The sequence below is a fragment of the Colossoma macropomum genome, unplaced genomic scaffold (assembly GCF_904425465.1).
Source record: "Colossoma macropomum unplaced genomic scaffold, Colossoma_macropomum, whole genome shotgun sequence".
Lineage (NCBI taxonomy): Eukaryota > Metazoa > Chordata > Actinopteri > Characiformes > Serrasalmidae > Colossoma > Colossoma macropomum.
The window spans coordinates 48,845,764-48,864,850 of NW_023494792.1; the positions used below are offsets into that span (position 1 = coordinate 48,845,764).

General features: G+C 39.2%; 2 protein-coding genes across 4 annotated transcripts; both read left to right on the forward strand.

Annotated features, from left to right (window-relative positions):
* Window positions 1-191: 191 nt before the first annotated feature.
* Window positions 192-6,336, forward strand: LOC118812415 (zinc finger protein 26-like). 3 transcript variants are annotated; one of them, XM_036577422.1, is made up of 9 exons: window positions 192-350; window positions 565-758; window positions 933-1,037; window positions 1,323-1,418; window positions 1,553-1,663; window positions 2,452-2,572; window positions 2,716-3,553; window positions 3,632-3,684; window positions 3,838-6,336. In XM_036577422.1, the coding sequence occupies exons 1-9, from the start codon at window positions 332-334 to the stop codon at window positions 6,243-6,245; spliced, it is 3,945 nt and encodes a 1,314-aa protein (XP_036433315.1). In that variant the 5' UTR covers window positions 192-331; the 3' UTR covers window positions 6,246-6,336. The 3 variants fall into 3 exon arrangements, with proteins under 3 accessions (XP_036433315.1, XP_036433316.1, XP_036433317.1); XM_036577423.1 differs by lacking the exon at window positions 933-1,037; XM_036577424.1 differs by lacking the exons at window positions 192-350; window positions 565-758 and having other exon boundaries at window positions 1,004-1,054.
* A 2,326-nt stretch (window positions 6,337-8,662) lies between these two features.
* ttll1 (tubulin tyrosine ligase-like family, member 1) lies at window positions 8,663-18,297 on the forward strand. Its single transcript, XM_036577425.1, has 10 exons — window positions 8,663-8,958; window positions 9,652-9,859; window positions 9,971-10,179; window positions 10,543-10,723; window positions 11,292-11,429; window positions 11,528-11,636; window positions 12,101-12,244; window positions 13,872-13,958; window positions 14,666-14,829; window positions 16,839-18,297. The coding sequence occupies exons 2-10, from the start codon at window positions 9,732-9,734 to the stop codon at window positions 16,957-16,959; spliced, it is 1,281 nt and encodes a 426-aa protein (XP_036433318.1). The 5' UTR covers window positions 8,663-8,958; window positions 9,652-9,731; the 3' UTR covers window positions 16,960-18,297.
* The last annotated feature ends 790 nt before the right edge of the window (window positions 18,298-19,087 follow it).

Sequence of the window (19,087 nt, forward strand, 5' to 3'; positions counted from 1 at the left end):
CAGTGTATTTATTTATGTAATTTATGTGAAGCATTGCATTCAAAGCAACTGATAAATCGACATAATAATAGATATAAAGTATCTTATTTTTCCTTTTTTAATTTTTAAGCTCTATTTTGTCTCCTCTTGATCCAGACCTGTAGGCGGCGACGCGCGCTCAGGTATGATAGAAAAACCCGCCAAATGGAAGACGACGAAGAACAGACCCACAGGCTGGTCACAAGGAAAATAGAACGCAACAGAAACGGTTAATAATGAATGCTTTCTGCTTTACACCGATTTTCGAAGAGTTTTGGTGTCATGACTAGATTAAATTAGCAGAGTGCACACCATGCAAGCTCCGGAAAACGGTACAATGTTTTTGTTTACTAGCTGACAGTTCTTGTGTTAAAGTTTGGACTGTAGCAGGCTGACACTGTCTGTATGTGTTTAAATGTAGCTGCCACCATCATGCTGCCTTTACTCTTTTCGCTTACATATCATCATTTATGTCACTTACATCTTATTAATCAAGTCTTTTCGTGTCTTCGTTTCAAAACTGATGCACTCTGTGTAACTGGGTAGGTGCTGAGCTGTTTTTGCACTGCCTGGTTCCTCCTGTGAGGCTCCTTTCAGCAGCCATATGGCATCTGATCCAGCAAGAAGATGTCCCAAACTATGGCCTCCTGGAGGAGTTTGTGTCACTGGTCACTGACACCATCCCAGATTTGTTAAGTTACCGGCAAAAGGCTCAGCTGACCATAGGTCTCAGAGCAAGGGTGAGTAAACTTGTCCATACATGCAGTTGTGTGGCTTCTGTGAGATGTTTTACAACTACTTAGTTGAGCTGGTGGTGTGTTTAGCAATATCAGCACAGTCGCTTAGTTTTTTGTTCGAATTTTAACGCATAGTTAGAAAAGAGCACTTTTTTTTACTATAATACCGCATTTCAGCTTGTTCTGGAGCTGTGCAGCATGGAAAGGCCGGCTGATCCTGACATAGTTCAGGCCCATTTGCAGCGCATCCAGAATCTCCTTTCGCTGAATAAGGAACTGGAGGTCAGACCAATTATTTGGTGACTGTCAATACGAGTACATGTTGTTTTTGTATCTGCATGTATGTTCAAAAGCACTAGAAGACTCTAAAACCCTATAACAGGTGTATTATTACTTTAATTGCCATAAAGTAAGACTTCCGCAGTAAAGTAAGAGGTACTCAAGAAGTTTTGTGATGCAGTAATGAACAGTAACAGAAAGTCTGCATTGTTCATAAAATTTGTGTTAAATTTGCATCTTGAGTCCATGTCTCAGCATATTTGTGTGCTTTATGTTTTCTTGCTGTAGTCAAGTGATGCCTATGTAGAAGAATCTGGAACAAACTTTGTGGCTCTGGTGCAGATTCTCATAAAGGACCCAGCTGAGCGAAGCATGTTCTTTAAGGTCAGAACAGTTTAGCATTGTATTAGATTATTGTACTAAATTATCTTTTGTTAGGAAACTGGGGTATTTACTTTGAATACAACAGTGTCAAATTTTACAAAGTAAACTTTTTTTTTTTTTATTCCTTTCCAAAGGATGTCTTTCCTTCGCAATATGGTGCGAAGTTCAGTACGGCCTTGAAGAAGCTGATGTGGCTGTTTCTCTCTAGACTAGAAGATGCTCTCCCACAACCTACTCTGGAAGAGGTATGAACACAGAAGTAGCGTTTACTTAGCAGCAGTCAGCACACAGTTCAAAAGCCAGCATCGATGATGGTATAGGGGTGCATTAGTGCACACAACATGGGTGATTTCAGTGGGTGCACATATGTGAAGGCATCATGCTGAACGCTATACAGGGTTTGGCAACATATGCTGCCATCCAGACAACGTCTTTTTCAGGGAAGGCCTTATGGCTCTTTAGCAAAAGAGTTACGCTTCTAAACTGGCCTGCCTGCAGTTCAGACCTGTGACCACTGAAAACATTTGGCACATTTTGAAACAAAAAATACAATAAAGGAGACCCCAAACTGTTGAGCAGCTGAAATTTTGTATCACGCAAAAACAGGGAAATATTTCACTTTCAAAACTACAGCATTTGGTCTCCTCAGTTTTCAAACGCTTTTCTCTTGTTTTGTTAAAAGAAGAGGTGATGCAACACAGTGGTAAACATGCCACCGTCCCAACTTTTTTGAAATGTGTTATAGGCACCAAATTCAAAATGATCAATATTTGACATGTTGTCTTTGTACTATTTTCAATTAAATATAGGGTTTATGTGATTTGCATATCATTTCATTCAAGTTTGATTTACATTTTGCACAGCGTTCCAAGTTTTTTGGAAACAGGATTGTAAATATAATAAAATTTAAGTAAAAAAGAAATAAAATGTTTGTATTATGTTATATATTATGTAATAACACAATCATTGGTTTTGACTATATTTGTATGACTCTTTATATGACTTCATATCTTTTTCCACCCTTTTTCTTCAGATTGCCCACATGCTCAGCACTGCACCTACCACCATGGAGAAATGTGTTCAGTCCATCTCGCAATCTCAACAGCTGAGAAACTTATTTAAATATCAAAGAGCTGCCAGTGTAGAAATTAAAGGTTGCCATTTTCCCCATAAGCTTAAATGTTATTAAACTAACATAGTATCAGTCATTTAGTTTTAATGTTTAACTTAGCAAAGCTAAAACATTGCCATCGCTGATTTTTCTCTGACTTCATTTTTTTTATCTTTCTCTCTGCAGAAAAAGCACAGTTATGGTCCACCACCCCTGATGATTGCATACTCTCCTGTCTTGGTAGTCATCGGTTAGTACAAATAGTTATTGAAGAACAGACCCACTTGGGTAGCCAGTCAGAGTCAGTACTAGACTACCCTCCCTCATATTGTCAAGAGGTACAGGTGGAATCTGTAGTTATTGCTCAGTACATTGACGATGACCTGGAGACCGGGTCAAATATATGTGACGAGAATGTTGATGAAATAGAATGTTTTGATGCTGGCGAGAACAAAGAGTATGAGCTACACAGTCTTGATAAGGTAGATACTGAGAATGTCACAGAAGTTGTATTTGAGCAGGTAGAATCTGGGGACTTGAGAGCTATTGACTTTGTACTGGATGAAAGTTCTGAAAAGCAAGATGCCCTCAAAAGCGAAGTCATTGTTGAGGATATAGAATCTTGTAACAGTAGAAAAGAGACCACTGTTTGTCTGGAAAATAGTGGAATGCCTAAGGATTGTGGGACGGACAATAAAACTGACTGCGACAAAATGGAGTTGACACAGGAATGTGCTAGTTATCAGTGTGGCCGCATCTCAGGTTCTACCGTAGAAGCAAACACCAACTCAGATGATATGCTGCTGGAATCAAAAGAGCTATCTGGATTGGTTAGCTCCTGCTTGGTTAAACAACCCTGTGTCAAGCTAGACAGGCTTGACATGACTGGTGAACCATTTCCTCAGCCTGAACCACCCAAACGGGGTCGAGGTCGTCCAAGGAAAGATACTCAAAATAAAAAAACACTGTGCAAGGAAAAGGAGCAAGACACAACTGTGGCTGGTCCCTGTGCGTCACTTGACAAGTAAGCCACTAAATTTACATTTTCATTGTCTACCTGTGACCAAATTCAGTGACCGATTTGTTGCCTTCTTTCTTCTAGGCATCCAGAAATCCAAAATGTTTCCAGTGTCTTCCAAAAGTTAAAGAAGACATGTAAGAACAAGGTTTTCTGTTTCAAAGTCACTGTTCACATACATTTTGTTGGACCGTTAGACAGACCTGGTCCTATTCAATGAAAAAACACTTCTTGGAGTGCACAGTCACTCTATTGTACTGCATTAAGTGCAATCTTTGTGTTTCCTTTAGATATTGAGGTGAAGGGGTCCTCTGTGGTGTATGCCTGCTCTCTGTGCAATTTCCAAGACAGTGAGGACAAACAGCTGCACCACCACCTTATTGTCCATCATCCAGAAGAATATAAACAGCTATGTGAGGCTGAGGAAGAAAAGACTGTACACACGAGTGCATCCCATCATTCTGAAAGCCAGAACAAGCCCCTCACTAAAATTAGGTTATACAGAGGAATTCCAGTGTGCAAAACCTGTCCCATATGTGGGAAGACTTTCACTCGAAGCTCAGATATGAGAAGACATCAGACATCGCACACAGTGGCACGTCCATTCACGTGCCTGTATTGTGAGAAAACGTTTCGGTACTCCTTTGATTTAAGACGACATCAGCAGCATGCATGTACAAATCAGGGTTATGTGGTGTTGGACCAAAGCAATGCAAATGAAGTCATAGAGAACAGTAGTGAAATTAGTCCTATTTCAAGTAATGAAAACAAGCTTCCCTCTTCTCCTGTCAAGCAGCAGTCTACACGTAAACAAGATACCATATTCTGTCGTGTGTGTAGAATAACCCTACCAAACTCCAGCAGCCTGAAAAGTCATGTGGAGACCCACTCGAAAGGGATTCTCCATACATGCCCTTGTGGAAAGACCTACAAGTATTTGGAAAACATGAGGACGCACCAGCTTGTGTGTCCAGAGGCTGATTTACACAAGCATGAACAAAATCAGTGTGACGAGGACAACACTTTCAAAGACAATGAAGTAGTGATTACTGATTCAGGAGAAAACTATCCTCAGGATCTTCCCAACTTTGTCAAATCCTCTGAGGAGCCTGACACTGAGGACCCAGAAGCTGCAAGAAATCCAAGCCCTGGCCAAGGTGCTGTCTCTGATTCAGGAAACCAGATACTACATGTTGTTGAAGAGAAGCCAAATACTGATGCACCAGAGCCATCCTTCAGTTCAAGTTCAAGCTTGGTTGGCTCAGACATGAGAAGGCACCTGAGATCCCCTTCAGGGGCCTATCCTCATAAGTGCTTGCAATGTGGTGACAGTTTTAAGTACTCTTACAATCTGAAGAAGCATGAGGATGTTTGTGAAGGGAAAAAACAACCCAAAGGTGCAGGGCTGCTTTATTCCAAAGAGCACAGTGGGTCTTCCAATCTGGAGTCCAGTTGCAAGACCATTGAGGCCACCAGTAGTCCTCTGGATCCTTTGCTCAGCAAAACCCCATCCAGTGAAAATACGGAGGAAGAAGATGATCAAGAATGGCAGGAAAACGAAGCATCATCTACAAAGGCCATACCCTGTGGGTCAGTCTTCACCCGTGAAAAATGTGACAAGAAATGTAAAGACCTGCCTTCACTGAAAAAGCATAAGAAAACTTGCGACAGCAAAGAGCAACGCTACAAGTGTGTGAAATGTGGTTCCTTATTCAGGACGTTGCTTGAGGTCAGGAAACATGTGCATGCTCACTGGGGAGAAGACCCCCTTCAGTGTTCCCAATGTGGAAAATACTTCCAAAACCCTAGTGAACTATCAAAACACAAGGTAGTTCATGAGAGAGAGCGTAGCTATCCTTGCACTTTGTGCCTTGACACTTTTGGGCGACTTGACTATCTGAGGCAGCACTACCATGAAGTCCATGAACTCAAGGGTCCATACCAGTGTCCCCACTGTGATAAAACTCATGCAGACTTGGGTTCTATGGTTGTACACATTCGGACACATAATGATGAACGGCCTTACCACTGCCCTCATTGCTCAAAGAGATTCAAACATCGCAGTGGGCTGAACGTCCATGAGAAACTTCATTCAGGAGACAGACCGTTCCTTTGTGAGGAGTGTGGAAAGTGCTTCAGCAGTAACATCCAGCTACAGAGGCATTCTGTTTCCCATAGAAACGAGAGACCCTACACATGTTCTGAGTGCAAGAAGTGCTTTAAATCGCAGCATGCCCTCCGTGGACATTTCCTGAAGCATTCCAAGCCAGCGAACATTCCTTGCAAACTCTGTGGGAAGGTGTTTTCGCAAGCATCGGCACTGGACAGACACCATCGCACCCACACAGGAGAGAGGCCATACAGTTGCCCCAAATGTGACAAAACGTTCCTGACCAGTGGGGAGGTGGGGAAGCATTTGCGTTATCACACCGGAGAACGGCCTTTTCAATGTACACTTTGCTCCAAGAGCTTTACGCAGACGTGCTACTTGACCGCACACATGAGGATACACACAGGAGAGCGACCATACGTATGCGGTGTTTGTGATAAAGGCTTTGTGTGCAACACTCACTTGAAAAGACATATGTTTGTACATACAAAGGAGAAGCCATTCAAATGTGACTGTGGAAAGGCCTTTAATCGAACAAACCTCTTGAGGATACATAAGAAAACTCAATGTTTCTTAGAAAAGAAATAAGATTTCACAGACACTGGATTTTCGCATCTATGAATTATAGCCTTTAAAACACCACAAATTGTAGTGATTTTGTTTGTATTTATTGTTGATTATATGAAGTATTATTTTGTATATATTAAAATAGAAGAAAGTAAGTCTGCTGTTTCCAAATATTGAATGTGTGAAACATTTAAAACATGAAATTGACATTTGAAGCTCTTTTTATAAAGCTTTGGGTTATTAAATTGTCATGAGCTATTTGGAAAATGGAATTATAGTAAATTATTTATGGTTAACTTTAATTGAAAAGCATAAAGCATTTTCTTTGAGTGAACCACAGTATCCAGCGGGTTGGGGGGGGGGTTCCTCTGAACTAGCTAAATGTTTTCACTCAATGATAGGTGAGGCTAGTAGGAGGAGGAGGTGTAACAGATTGTAAGTTAATGGTATTTTTCACCGCCCACTGGTGCATGGTGATGTCATCAACTCAGAAGACATTTTTGAGGTGGGCAGAAGTCATTACATTTTTTAATTTTTTAATGGAAGATTAGAATTTTGTGTTTGCATGTATAAATTGTGCTTAATTTGACCAGGACCATGAACAAGGTGAAAGAGGTAAGGTTGATGTCAGGTTGACTTTAACGCTGACAATAGGTCTAGTTGTTCTGTTAGTGATGGCCAGTATGTTTAACTATGAGCAGTATTAAAGCTTCCAGTCACTTCCCTCATGCTTCACGGACAGAAATAGTACAACGTCTAAAACATAGTGTACTAATGGACATGTGATCTATAAAAACCTCAAAAGCAGCTGTTTTAATGCTACTGCAGGCACCACCCTAGAAGCAGGGTGTAGCAATGCTACTTATCTAGGTCTTGAGAGTAATCTCTCCAATGCAGCAACCAATAGATATCTGTTTTAGTGACTAGTCACTTGTGGCTGAGATCAACAGTAAGTAAATTCATATTGAAAATTACAATGATGAAATAGAAAGCTGCATACGGGATATTCTCTGCTTACTGAACAAATAATAAGCCAAACACACATAAGTGATGAGCAGCAAAGTGTTAAGAGCAGGCCTAAGATGTTTTCCCTCAACCCTAACAGTACTGTAAAATTAAAATATTGCTCAAGATGGGTGTAGTTTCCATCCCACTTCCAACACACACATGCTTTCCAAAATCCATTTTTTCTTTCCCACTTTCAAAGTTAACTAGAGCCTTTAGGGGAAAACTGACCTTAACAAGAGTAGTCAAAATGTTCCTTTAAAGCAGGGGTGTCAAACTCAGCCACTAAAGGGGTCATATTAAAATCAACAAATGTTGTGCTATAATCCAAACTGGCCATTGTTTATTGAAAATAGGCAAAAACTTAAGCAGTAAAGAACAGGCACTTGGTAGATCTTGAAATATTACATGAATACTTGCAATATTCAGAATTTAAATGTCCCCAGGAGTTCGGTCTTTTAAACCTTTCTATTTGTTTGAACTAGACACCTGGCATCCTTTCTTTGCTGCGAGTTCATTAATGCTTGAGCTTGTTAAGTGTTTATGTTGGTTGAACTGCAACTGAAATGGTAGTGCATTTGGTGATATGACTGGTGTGGAATTGCGTAGAATTGTGTAGAACTGAGGTGTAACCCCTGTCCCGTAGGCTGTTGTTGGGGTAAGAAAGTCAAAACACACGTTATGTTGCAGTGCCTGCTGGGAACTGTAGTGCAGCGCATTGTGAAATGGACTAATATTAATAGAAAATTTAAATGCTTTTGTGGGCTGGGTAGGATTGGGTCCTGGGCCTTGTGTTTAACACTTGGGCTTTAAAGTGATATTCTGTCCAAAATGAAATTGTAACCATTGCTTCAACTGTTGTTAACATGCTTACTCAACTCCCAACAGCAGTGCCACAATAGTTGCTAGAGAGAAATTTTCAGTTTAAATACTAGGAAAACCCCCTTGTGATGTGTTGTGAAAGTGAGAGGAGCTCTTGAAAACTGGGATTAGTTTTTAGGGGTGGGCTCTTTGACTTTTTTTTCTTTTTCTCGCTAGCAGGTTAATGCTAAAGGAAGCCAGAAAGGTAACGTTAATGCTAGGAACCGGGTTATTAAATGTGTATTATTAGCCTCTACATCAGTGGCTATGCTAGCAGTCATATTTCTTTATCACTGTGATGATGCAATAACTTATTAAATGCTTTAGGCCAAATATTAGGGGAATGTTAATTTTTACCTTAATGAGATATTGAATAAAATGAGAACATCAGCAGCAGTTGTTATCCTGTATTGTACCTGCACCTGAGCTAAGGATGAAGTTCTTCCTGAGATGATTCAGGTGACATATTGGAGCAGGAAAGAGAAAAACTGACTTACGGTATTTATTTTGTAAGTGGAAATAGGTGAGCAGGGGACCTTTATTTTGATAACATTTCAGTTTGTTTGGGGAAGAGCAGCCTGGCTCCTGTGGTTACCATGGACTTCCTCCCAAAGCATCCCAAGCAGTGAAGGAGAAAGATGAGATCCAGTGCACATAGAGACGATAGAGACGAAGTAACCTGTCAGACTTAAGGGAGTAACGCAGAAACGTTGTGTGAGCCACATTAAAATGAACATATCGTAGCTGAGAGACGTTTTAATCTAATTTAATCCAGCGGTTTGAAAATCATCCTTGCTGTAACGTTAGCCCAGCCCTGACTCCCTGTTAGCCAACCTTCCCAGCTAGCATGCTCCTCCGGCCTTGAACGGTAAGCATAACGGCCAGTGTTACCGGTAGGTTAGCAGCTCTGGCTAACTTCGTTTTAGGAATGATTCACTAGGCAAGTTTAGGTGTCTGCAGTATGATAAAACCCTTCATTCATTATCTGCATAACTATTTTAAGTCCCAGGAGTATATCGTGATGTGATATTCTCATCCTGTTCATTATAGATTTGATATATTTAATGTGCAGATTGAAATGATCCATCGCTACCACTGTGCAGCTAGATGTGTAGTCTATGTTCCACATTTCTCTCTCTCTCTGTCTCTTTCTCTCTCTCTCTCTTTATTGGATGAACATGTCAATCAAACCCATGTCCTCTCTTGAAAGGAACCAGCTCTCATGGACCTATGCTAAAGGAGCAGAAGCTCTGATATAAAACAATTAATACCTTTGAAACTTAAGACTAGGCTCTTTCTGAACGTTTGAACAACTTAGTGGCCTTCCCAGGCAATAACAGCAATAGGTATCATTGAGTGTTGTCCGTACCATGACTAACAAAAACAGAATAATTATTTTTATACTTGTTGTACACTGTTTTGGACACCCAAAACTTGATGCAGTTCTGTCCCACATTTAGAAACTTTAGAAACATGCATTTCCCCAAAAACCCTCAGAAGTGTAAAAAAACAAAACTGAAAAAGTGTTGCCCATTTATGTTAAATTCTTTTTTATCCTCAGGGTTTCGCTCTGGATTACAGACTTCAAAGTGCAAGTTATTCCATGTCGGCCTGGCTTTGACATGAGGAGCGGCCACATTCATGCCAAGAGGCACCATGGCTGCTAAGGTGAAGTGGGTGACTGACATCGAGAAATCTGTTCTTCTCAACAACTTTGAGAAAAGAGGATGGGTGCAAGTGACAGACAGCGAGGACTGGAACTTTTACTGGCAAGACAACAGTTACTCCTATGCCATGATTATATTTGCGAGTATTTTAGCTGCTCTGCATGCTCCATTATTTCTTGCTTACATTTGCATTTGGATTTATACCCTCTGCAGGATGAGTATCCAGACCATTCGGAATGTGTTTAGTGTGGACACGGGCTACCGTTTGTCTGACGATCAGATGGTAAACCATTTCCCGAACCACTATGAGCTGACAAGGAAGGATCTGATGATTAAGAACATCAAACGCTACAGGAAGGATTTGGAGAAGGAAGGAAGTCCTCTGGCAGAGAAAGATGAAAATGGAAAATACATTTACCTGGGTATGGTAACCCTTAGCAACTTGTCTGTCTTCTGTTGATGTGTAATGTACTCTTTCCTATCTTGAATGCACTTGTTTTGTTTTCTGTCTATATTTATTTCTTATGTTGGGGTATAATATGATGATATATTGTGATTGTGTGATTATTACTCAATATGCTTCTGTATGTATATGATGGGTATCATCAGTACTACAACAGTGAACAACTGCATGTATCAAAAAAAGACAAGTTTAGATCAGTTCGGTCGTAAATAGTTTACTTTTGCAAACACTCTCCTTACCTTCTCCTCTGCATTTCTTCTCATGATCTGCTATTATGCCTTTTTGTTTGCTCTTGTTTTTCTTTTTCATCTGCTGAGGACAGATTTTGTGCCAGTGACATTCATGCTGCCGGCTGACTACAACCTATTTGTTGAAGAATTCCGTAAGAGCCCGTCCAGCACATGGATCATGAAGCCATGTGGAAAGGCTCAGGGTAAAGGCATCTTCCTCATCAACAAACTGTCACAGATCAAGAAATGGTCCAGAGACAGCCGCACTTCCACGTAAGCTCCACTAGGGGAAGTAAAATGTAGCATTTGAAAGTTTGTGTATGTTTCTAACTCCAGGCTAGCCTATAGGATTACGCCCTGTAATGCCATTATTTCATTAATTTTTAAGGAGTATTTAAAGCTTTTGGCTTTTAATCCCTTTTTCTTTTGAAAACCCCTAGTCGAATTACATGATTTGTTGTTTTTCTAAGTGAAAATAAGTTTGCACATCCTATACATCCTTTTGCACAGGCCCTATTTTATGTTTTATTTTTTTCCCAGTATGTTCAGCAAAAACCAAAAAAACATTAATTGTGCATTAAAACATGCAAAAGTGATCCCTGTAGAGAATGTGTTAACTTCTTTTCACTAAGACAATTACAAAATGTCATCTGACCAGAGGCACTCATTTTGCATTAACTGTAAATGCCTTTATTCTACGATGCATGCAAAAGTAGACTAAAGAAGACATAGCTGTGTTTGGCAGAATAGCTGGAAGAGTTTAGACATTTTCATTTAGACTTAAATTCATTGTGGTTTGCTTGCAGTCAGAAGTTTGCATGCTTTTTGTTACTTCTTTTAGGTTTGTGGCAGCTAACAGCGGGAAGGAAGCTTATGTGATCTCACTGTATATTGATAATCCGTTGTTGATTGGTGGGAAAAAGTTCGATTTGCGACTGTATGTTCTGGTTACGACCTACAGGCCGCTTAAATGTTACATGTAAGTACTGAGCAGGAGCCCTATGCATCCAAATTTAGTGTTATTATTTAAGCACAATGAAATTGGACACAAGTCAATTGCTGTTTTTGTTTTTTCAGGTATAAACTTGGATTTTGTCGATTTTGCACTGTTAAATACACTCCCAGCACTAGCGAACTGGACAACATGTTTGTGCATCTTACAAATGTTGCAATCCAGAAACATGGGGTAAGTATAAAAGTACACATGCATGCAGTAAAACATGCGGCTTTTTGAATGTATAAAAAAGTTATATTGATCAACAATTACTCTTTATGTTGGTTAGAAGAACAGGCTTCGTTGCTGACTTCTTGGTGCACTCCAGCCATTGCATTGTTAAATTCTATCAGCAGCACACCTGATGTAGTTTAATAGAGGATTTATTAAATAAACTAAGTGTTGAATGGTAAATATATATTTTAGACTTCCTTGAGAAGAGATTTGGAAATGATTAAGATAACACGCTAACACACATCAAGCCACAATGTATTGTTTATTTGCTTATATTGTAATGTTGGTGTTTTTTGAACAAATACATGCACTTTCCTGATAAGTGGAGTAACATATTTTCTAGGATGCCTAAGACTTTTGGACTTATTCTTTATGTGTATGTTTGTGTGCATGTAACAGTAAGGCGTGTGTGTCTTCTGCAGGATGATTATAACCATGTGCATGGTGGTAAATGGACCGTCAGTAACCTCCGTCTGTATCTCGAGAGCACCAGAGGAAAGGAGGTCACCAACCACCTCTTTGACCAAATCCACTGGATCGTGGTGCAGTCGCTTAAAGCCGTGGCTGTGAGTGAACTCAGTTATGTACAGTACTGTGCAAACGCCAGAGAGTACCCATTTATTTGGTTTCTAGTCAAAATGCCGATTGAGTAAAAAAAAAAAAGGCAGAAAATTACATAGAGGCTTGAACAACTAACTATAATATAATTTTTTTCAGAATTTAGTGTGACGACAACACAAACTCTTCAGTGATGTTGAGCTTTGGACTCTGGGGTGGTCAGCCCATTGTTCTGAGGGTACCAGCAATTTCTTTGTTTGGTTTGCACATTTTCTTTGTTTTGTTTTTTTTCTTAACTAAAGCTTTAAACAACTTTATTTCCTTTTCTCAGTAAAGGCTGCTTGACAGCTGAACATTCTTTCAGATTCATAGTTTTGTCTTCTCACAGTGGAAGGATGGACAGAAACACCTGAGTTTTTGTCAGATCTGAAGCAAGAATGGAGCTTGATTTTCTCCTCTCTCTCAAAGATGAAAGCTTTAAGTACTGTTTATCTGATGGAGACAATTTTAGTAGTCTACCAGGACAGTAAGGAGTCACATTTTCTCTGTATTTTTAATCATTTTTTTATCTCCAGATTAGGAAACTCCTGCTTTTTCCTGTTTTTTCCTTTTTCTTATGCAACTTTATATCTAATTTCCTCAGAAATATCCTGTATATAACAACTTGTGCTTAGTGGTAGTTTTAACTAGAAATGAAATAAAGAAGGAGTGGACTTTTGCACAGTACTGTATCCACACACATACCATTTATTTTTTGTCTGTCCATCTCTCTCTTTCTCCAGTGCATTGAAGTGAAACAGAGACTATGGACCTGAAGTGCACACATTTAGCTACAGTTAGAGGGTGTGTGTGTACATAATGGGTGAGGCATGTAGGAAGTAGCTCTTTTTATGTAGTGTCATTGTCTAATTTTGGAACATAAAAATAATTGGACAGTTGGCTGCTCGGATGTGTATTGGCCAGCTGTTGTTGAGTCATTTTTGAAGAAGTCACAAATGTTCTGGATTCCAGATGTGGCATTTGGATCTGGAGGCTCTTGCTGTTATCTCTCGACATAAGGACCACAGAAGTATCAGTGCCAGAAAAGCAGGTTGTCATGAGGCTCAACACACTGATCAGTTTATCAGATTGCTTGCTAGTAGAGCAAGGAGAACCACAGCAGTAAATGATTAAAGAACACTTTCAATCATGAAGAAAAAAACAATGAAACAATTGCCCAAAATATTGGCAACTACAACCACAAAGAATCCAAGAGCTGTAGCAAGTTGCAAATTACTGGTAACAGAACAGAAAATACAGGTTACAATTTGTTAAACAGTAAGTTCTGAGACCCAGTAAATGATATATGTAAATACCCCGAGTTGAAGCTTATAATTTGTATGAAAATTGCCTCTGGACTTTTCTGTAATTCATAAGTTTCAAAATAGCTTACATTTTAATATAAACTATTTTTTTAACATTTTATAAACTCTTTTCTTAGAGAACTTCCTTTCATTCCTTGTTATTATACTTTCTTTGTGGAAGGAAAGCACTTGAACACAGTGTTCATTTGCAATGTTATTGGAAATACTAACCGCAAGGCACTACCAGATATACAGCTTCCTTCCTTTCCTTTCTCCCACATTCCTCCCACAGCCCGTTATGAACAATGACAAACACTGCTTTGAGTGCTACGGCTATGACATCATCATTGATGACAAGCTGAAGCCATGGCTTATTGAAGTAAGTACTGCATCTGTACATGCACAGAAATGCATGCAAACCTACTCTTTCTTCATTTCTTCATGTTAGGCCACATAAATACACACAAATTTTACATCTAGTTTCTTTATATGCTTTAGATCTTAACCTTGACACAACTCAGAATGCTGGTTATAACTAATAATTACTCATGTATGATAGTAAATACCAGTGATCCAGCAATTTGGATCCTATATATGTGTGATTTTTTTGAGGACCAAATGATTGACATTGTGGAAGGTTCCCATGAGATTTCTTAGACAAAATTAACGTTTTATTAGTGAAAAAAAAAAAAATCCTTTTTTGGAAAAGGTTTCCTTTTTGGTTACTAATGTTAGGGTTTGGTTGCATAGCAACATTGGCATGCACAGCAATAGTTCAGTGGAAAATTCCCATGAAGATAGTATTACAAAAGTGTGTCTCACGTGTCCATATCTGTCTGTCTAAAGCTGTTTTGAAGAAGAAGTGAATTAGCAGTGATATTCTGGAAGTGAAACACAGTACAGCTTGTGCCTGTGTTCAGACATTTAACTGTAGCATGCCTGCCCTTCATTCCGCAGCACAGCGATAGTGTCTTATATTTCCAGTAGATAGTAGTATAAAAATGTCTTGTGGTTATAGAAAGTACATGTGAGAGCACTTCGTAACCTATCTGTCTTAACTTTTATGTCTCTTTTTGTTTATGTCAGGTGAATGCCTCTCCTTCACTCACCTCCAGCACAGCTAATGACCGCATTCTGAAGTACAATCTCATTAACGACACGCTGAACATTGTTGCTCCCAATGGTGAAATCCCAGACTGCCGATGGAACCGAACCCCACCCAAAGAAGCTCTGGGAAACTATCAAGTGCTGTGAGTGATGACCTCCTCCACCAATAAGGTTGCAGGGATTTACAAAGTGTATTTGTCACTGTGCCTGAACTGTGGCACTGGACATGTTTTATTTTTAGTCCAACACCTAGTATTTCAAATAAGACTAATTATCAAAGTTAAATCTATGGTTCAACCAAAGATTCACACAATTTCCCCCCTGCCCAGATGCAGTCGATCACCCAAGGCATGTCTGATGTCTGAACTTTGCTTCTTTAATTTAGCACTGTAGCTACAAGGCTAATAAGCTAGCTAAGAAATAATGGAATCTTATAACCACCCAGTAACATTGTGCAAATTGCACGCCCAGCTCAACACACATCTGGCACAAACCACGTCAAGTTATTAAGTAACCTCAAATAGATCTACTTATGTGGCTTTTGACGCTGTATGATATACTGTTATCTATGGAAATGGACAAAAGTATTTTGCATAGCTAAAAATAGTATCTTGAAGTTTAATAGATAACAGTAAGATATACAGTGCTGTGCAAAAGTTAATTTCCACACAAAATGTCCATTAAGTAATAGTTCATTTTTCAGGGTCAGAAAAAAGCTAAAACATATATTTACCCGAAAATTACAGGGAAGACTCATCGACTAAGTATAATAAAATTCCGGTATTTACTGCCCACGCTTTGCCTTTATTACAACTTCCATTCTTTTCAGGAGACTTGCCATCAGTTTTTCAAAGAAATCTGCAGAAATATTTTTCCACACCTCCAAAGTTTAGTCTTAGAAGTTGGTCGCATTTTCTGCTTCTCGTGATCCAAGTAATTCCATACACATTCAATGATTATTGAGAGTTGGGCTCTGGGGAAGTCCATTGTTCTGAGAACACCAACAGTTTTTTTTTGCTTGATTTGCACATGTTCTTCTTCTTTTTCTGTTTCCTTTTCTTGGTAACAGCTTCTTGACAGCTACACATCCTTTCAGCTCATAGCATTGAGTTGTCCTCTCACAGTGGAAGTGTGGATAGAAACGCCTGTGTAATTTTTCAGATTTGATGCAAAAGTTCAGTTTCTCCTAAAGATGAATACTGTGACAGTTTTGGTGATCTGCCAGGTCTTGCACGCTGTGTTAGGAGCCCCATTTTCTCTATGATTTTAAATGATTTTATGAACACCAGTTTCACAATCTTGTTTTTTTCTCTTATTTGTTTTTGACTTTTACCTTCCTTATGCAAGTGTATTATCTTATATCTAAGCTTCTCAGATATACAAAAAATGTATAACTTGTACTTAATGGTTTACTAACTTGTACCAATGTTTACACTAGAAAACAAATAAATCAAGGGTGGGCTCTGGAGTTCCTCCAGGAAGGCTCAAGAGGCATAGGAAGAAGCTCCCTTTTTTGCATGATGCCAGTGACTGACACTGAAAGCATCAGATTTACTGCAAAAATCATGATAAAGAAAAGATGCAGAGAAGAGACAAAATGATTCCATCAGAGAAACATGTCTCTAGTCCTCACCTTTTTTTATCAGAAGCATCACTTTAAAATATTCTGTTTATAAAAATATATTTATATATTTATATATTTATAAATATAATATATATATTTGTAAAAATATTTTGTTTATATAGTATGAAGCATTATTTATTATTTGCATACAGACTGCATCATAGTTGAACTGAGGCTTGTAATATAAGGGAAACATGGTTAATGGTTATAGTTTGGCTAAACCACATAGACTCTAAGAACAGACCACACAGCTGTGAAAGTGCTCCTTGATGATGGATTTAAACCAGTGACCAAAGGATGTCTAAAGTTACCACTGCAGTTCTCCACCCAACTCACTTAGCTGTTGAAGAAGTAGCTAGTGATGAGGCACTAATATGCTACGTCTGACTCAGCGACTAAAAATGAAAACGTAATTCCATGAAAAAAAATTATTACATGATATGATCAGTCAGTGATAAATTCTGTAGTAGTGCTACATGCTCATGATATCTGTGCTGGCACCTCACTCTTCTCCTCTATTTCTCTCAGTTATGATGAAGAACAGGCACTAAGCGAGAATGCTGACCTGCGGAGCCGTTCAGGTCAGTCTCTGGGGTCAAAGAGCACAAGGTCAAGCAGCGTTCGCCCCATCCCAGCCACGTGGAAGTAAGGTCATGATCTCGAGCCGCACACCTCTGCAGCCTCTATCTCATGGTGCAAAGAAGGATTGTGGGAAGATGTGCTCATTCTGTTGCCCAGTCTAAATCTGTGGACTCCGGCTGACTTTGGACCTATGTCCTGTGATGTTCAGTACACTCAGCGTCCACACAAATCTGCGAGGCCACATGGCTGAGAGCGTGTGAAAACCGCTAATGAGAAGGCACTTCAGCTTGACCCATGTCCATGGTTAATGTTGACAACAAAACCTACACATTTGCACAGGAATTGTGTATTACTTATTACTTATAATTATGGAAGACATTCTTTTATTGTTTGTCTAAAATTCTTGATGTTATTTATTCTAATTTTGTAACTCCTTCCATTTCATTTATGTCATCATGTGAGTTTCACTATGAATTTTGGGGAACTCCACAAGCAAATTCTAATGAAGCATACATCCCAAACGGCCTCTCTGGAATTTCACGGACAGTCCACATTATCCCCCTTACAGTCTAGATGAATGGCAGAATTTCTCGGTAACATACATGTCTGCAAGAAGACTGGAGATTTAGATTGGGCTTGTCTTTGGCTGGTCATCAAAAAGTTCCTGCACTTCCTTAACATACTGAGAAGAATGAGAATTCACCAACACACCCTTTTGCATGACATTTAAGATTCCTCCAAGGAGGCTGGAAAAGCATAGGAAGAAGAATCACCCTTTTTTTTGCATGATGCCACGACTGACGCTTAATCATCAAATCTACTGCAAAGTCCTGATGGAGAAAGAAAGAATAAAAGGGACAAAGAGGTTTCATCAGAGAAACCTGTCTCTAGTCCTCACCTTTTCAAATGTGGCCAATTCATTGTTTTTGTACTTTGTATCGCCTTTTTATGTGACTTATTTATTGTTTAAGGAATGTACTCTAGATTATATCCAGATATTTATGATGAATCCTTCTTTCTGTATATTAAGTTTGTATTATTGCATCATGTGCTGTTCAGTGGTCAGTCCTATTGTGCTACAAAGTCCCCTGGGACACAATGACAATGGCACTCTGACCAAAGACATTAGCAACTTGGTTCCAGTATATCTGACTACGTGCCCTCTAAATACGGACTATGCAGCCTTATTTTACTTAAGCTTGCATATAATGTCAAAGATACAATGAACTGTTCAAACTGAATGGCTCTGCTCTCTGTCTTCACTTTTTCAAGTTTCAGTGAAGCTGGACGAGGTCACATTTGAATAAAAGCTTTTCGTTCCTGCTGTGTCATCAACCAAATTCAGACAATCTGCAGTGTTATCAGACGCTCCCCGCGTTCTGCTGTTTGAACAGTGAGTACCTTGCTATTAAGGGCAGCGTTTGAATTACAAACTGAGCTGTGAGTTGATTTTTTTTTTATTTCATAGACGAATGGTGTGAATGTCACTTAGTGGCTAATAAATAAACCATTTAAGGTCGTCACAGTTCTTTACAAAGATATTTGCCATACTATTCAGTACTAGCTTATTTTTAATAAAGCAGTGCTGTTACATCTCATGGGACCAAATTAACATGCCTACAATGATAACTGCAGCACATGCTGTGTCTATGTTTGGTTGAAAATATGATACTATGCCTATAGGCCTGCTTCTATTTAAGACTAAGAGAGAAAATGACAGAAATAGCCCATTCAAACACAACTATTTTCAGCATCCTCTGCTGCTTTTCTACACCTGCGTTTAACCGTCTTTTGTTTCCAATTAATAGTAATCTCATTTCTGATCAACTTCCTCAAAAACTTGAGATGAGGTTTCAGAACCCAGATGAAAGCAGTATCAGCCCGTTGTTAGACTAATACATTGGAAGGTATGTTTTCTGGGGAATTTAATGATTTTTCCCCCGCCTACAGATACACTGACATTGGTCTTGATTTGTCTTTCATTCATTTAAAGCTTAGGGATAAGACTGTGGGGTTGAATAGCAAAATCCAAGCAAACAGTTGTTCAGACGAAAGACATAACACAAACATTATATCTGACACACTGACTTATCGTGTTGTTTTGGATCTACAAGTTGCGCATCTATGCTAAAGAGCAATTTCTTTTATTTGTGGTCAACTTTACAACCTTCTACACAGATTAACATCAAGGTTCC

Bases quoted from the DNA above. Each gene is read 5' to 3' on its own strand.
- ttll1 (XM_036577425.1), top strand. From the start codon at position 9,732: ATGCCAAGAGGCACCATGGCTGCTAAGGTGAAGTGGGTGACTGACATC. The intron at 12,245-13,871 runs GTGAGTGAACTC...TTCCTCCCACAG, and splicing joins AGTCGCTTAAAGCCGTGGCT to CCCGTTATGAACAATGACAA. The intron at 14,830-16,838 runs GTGAGTGATGAC...TATTTCTCTCAG, and splicing joins CTGGGAAACTATCAAGTGCT to TTATGATGAAGAACAGGCAC.
- LOC118812415 (XM_036577422.1), top strand. The intron at 1,038-1,322 runs GTCAGACCAATT...TTCTTGCTGTAG, and splicing joins CGCTGAATAAGGAACTGGAG to TCAAGTGATGCCTATGTAGA. The intron at 1,664-2,451 runs GTATGAACACAG...CTTTTTCTTCAG, and splicing joins CACAACCTACTCTGGAAGAG to ATTGCCCACATGCTCAGCAC.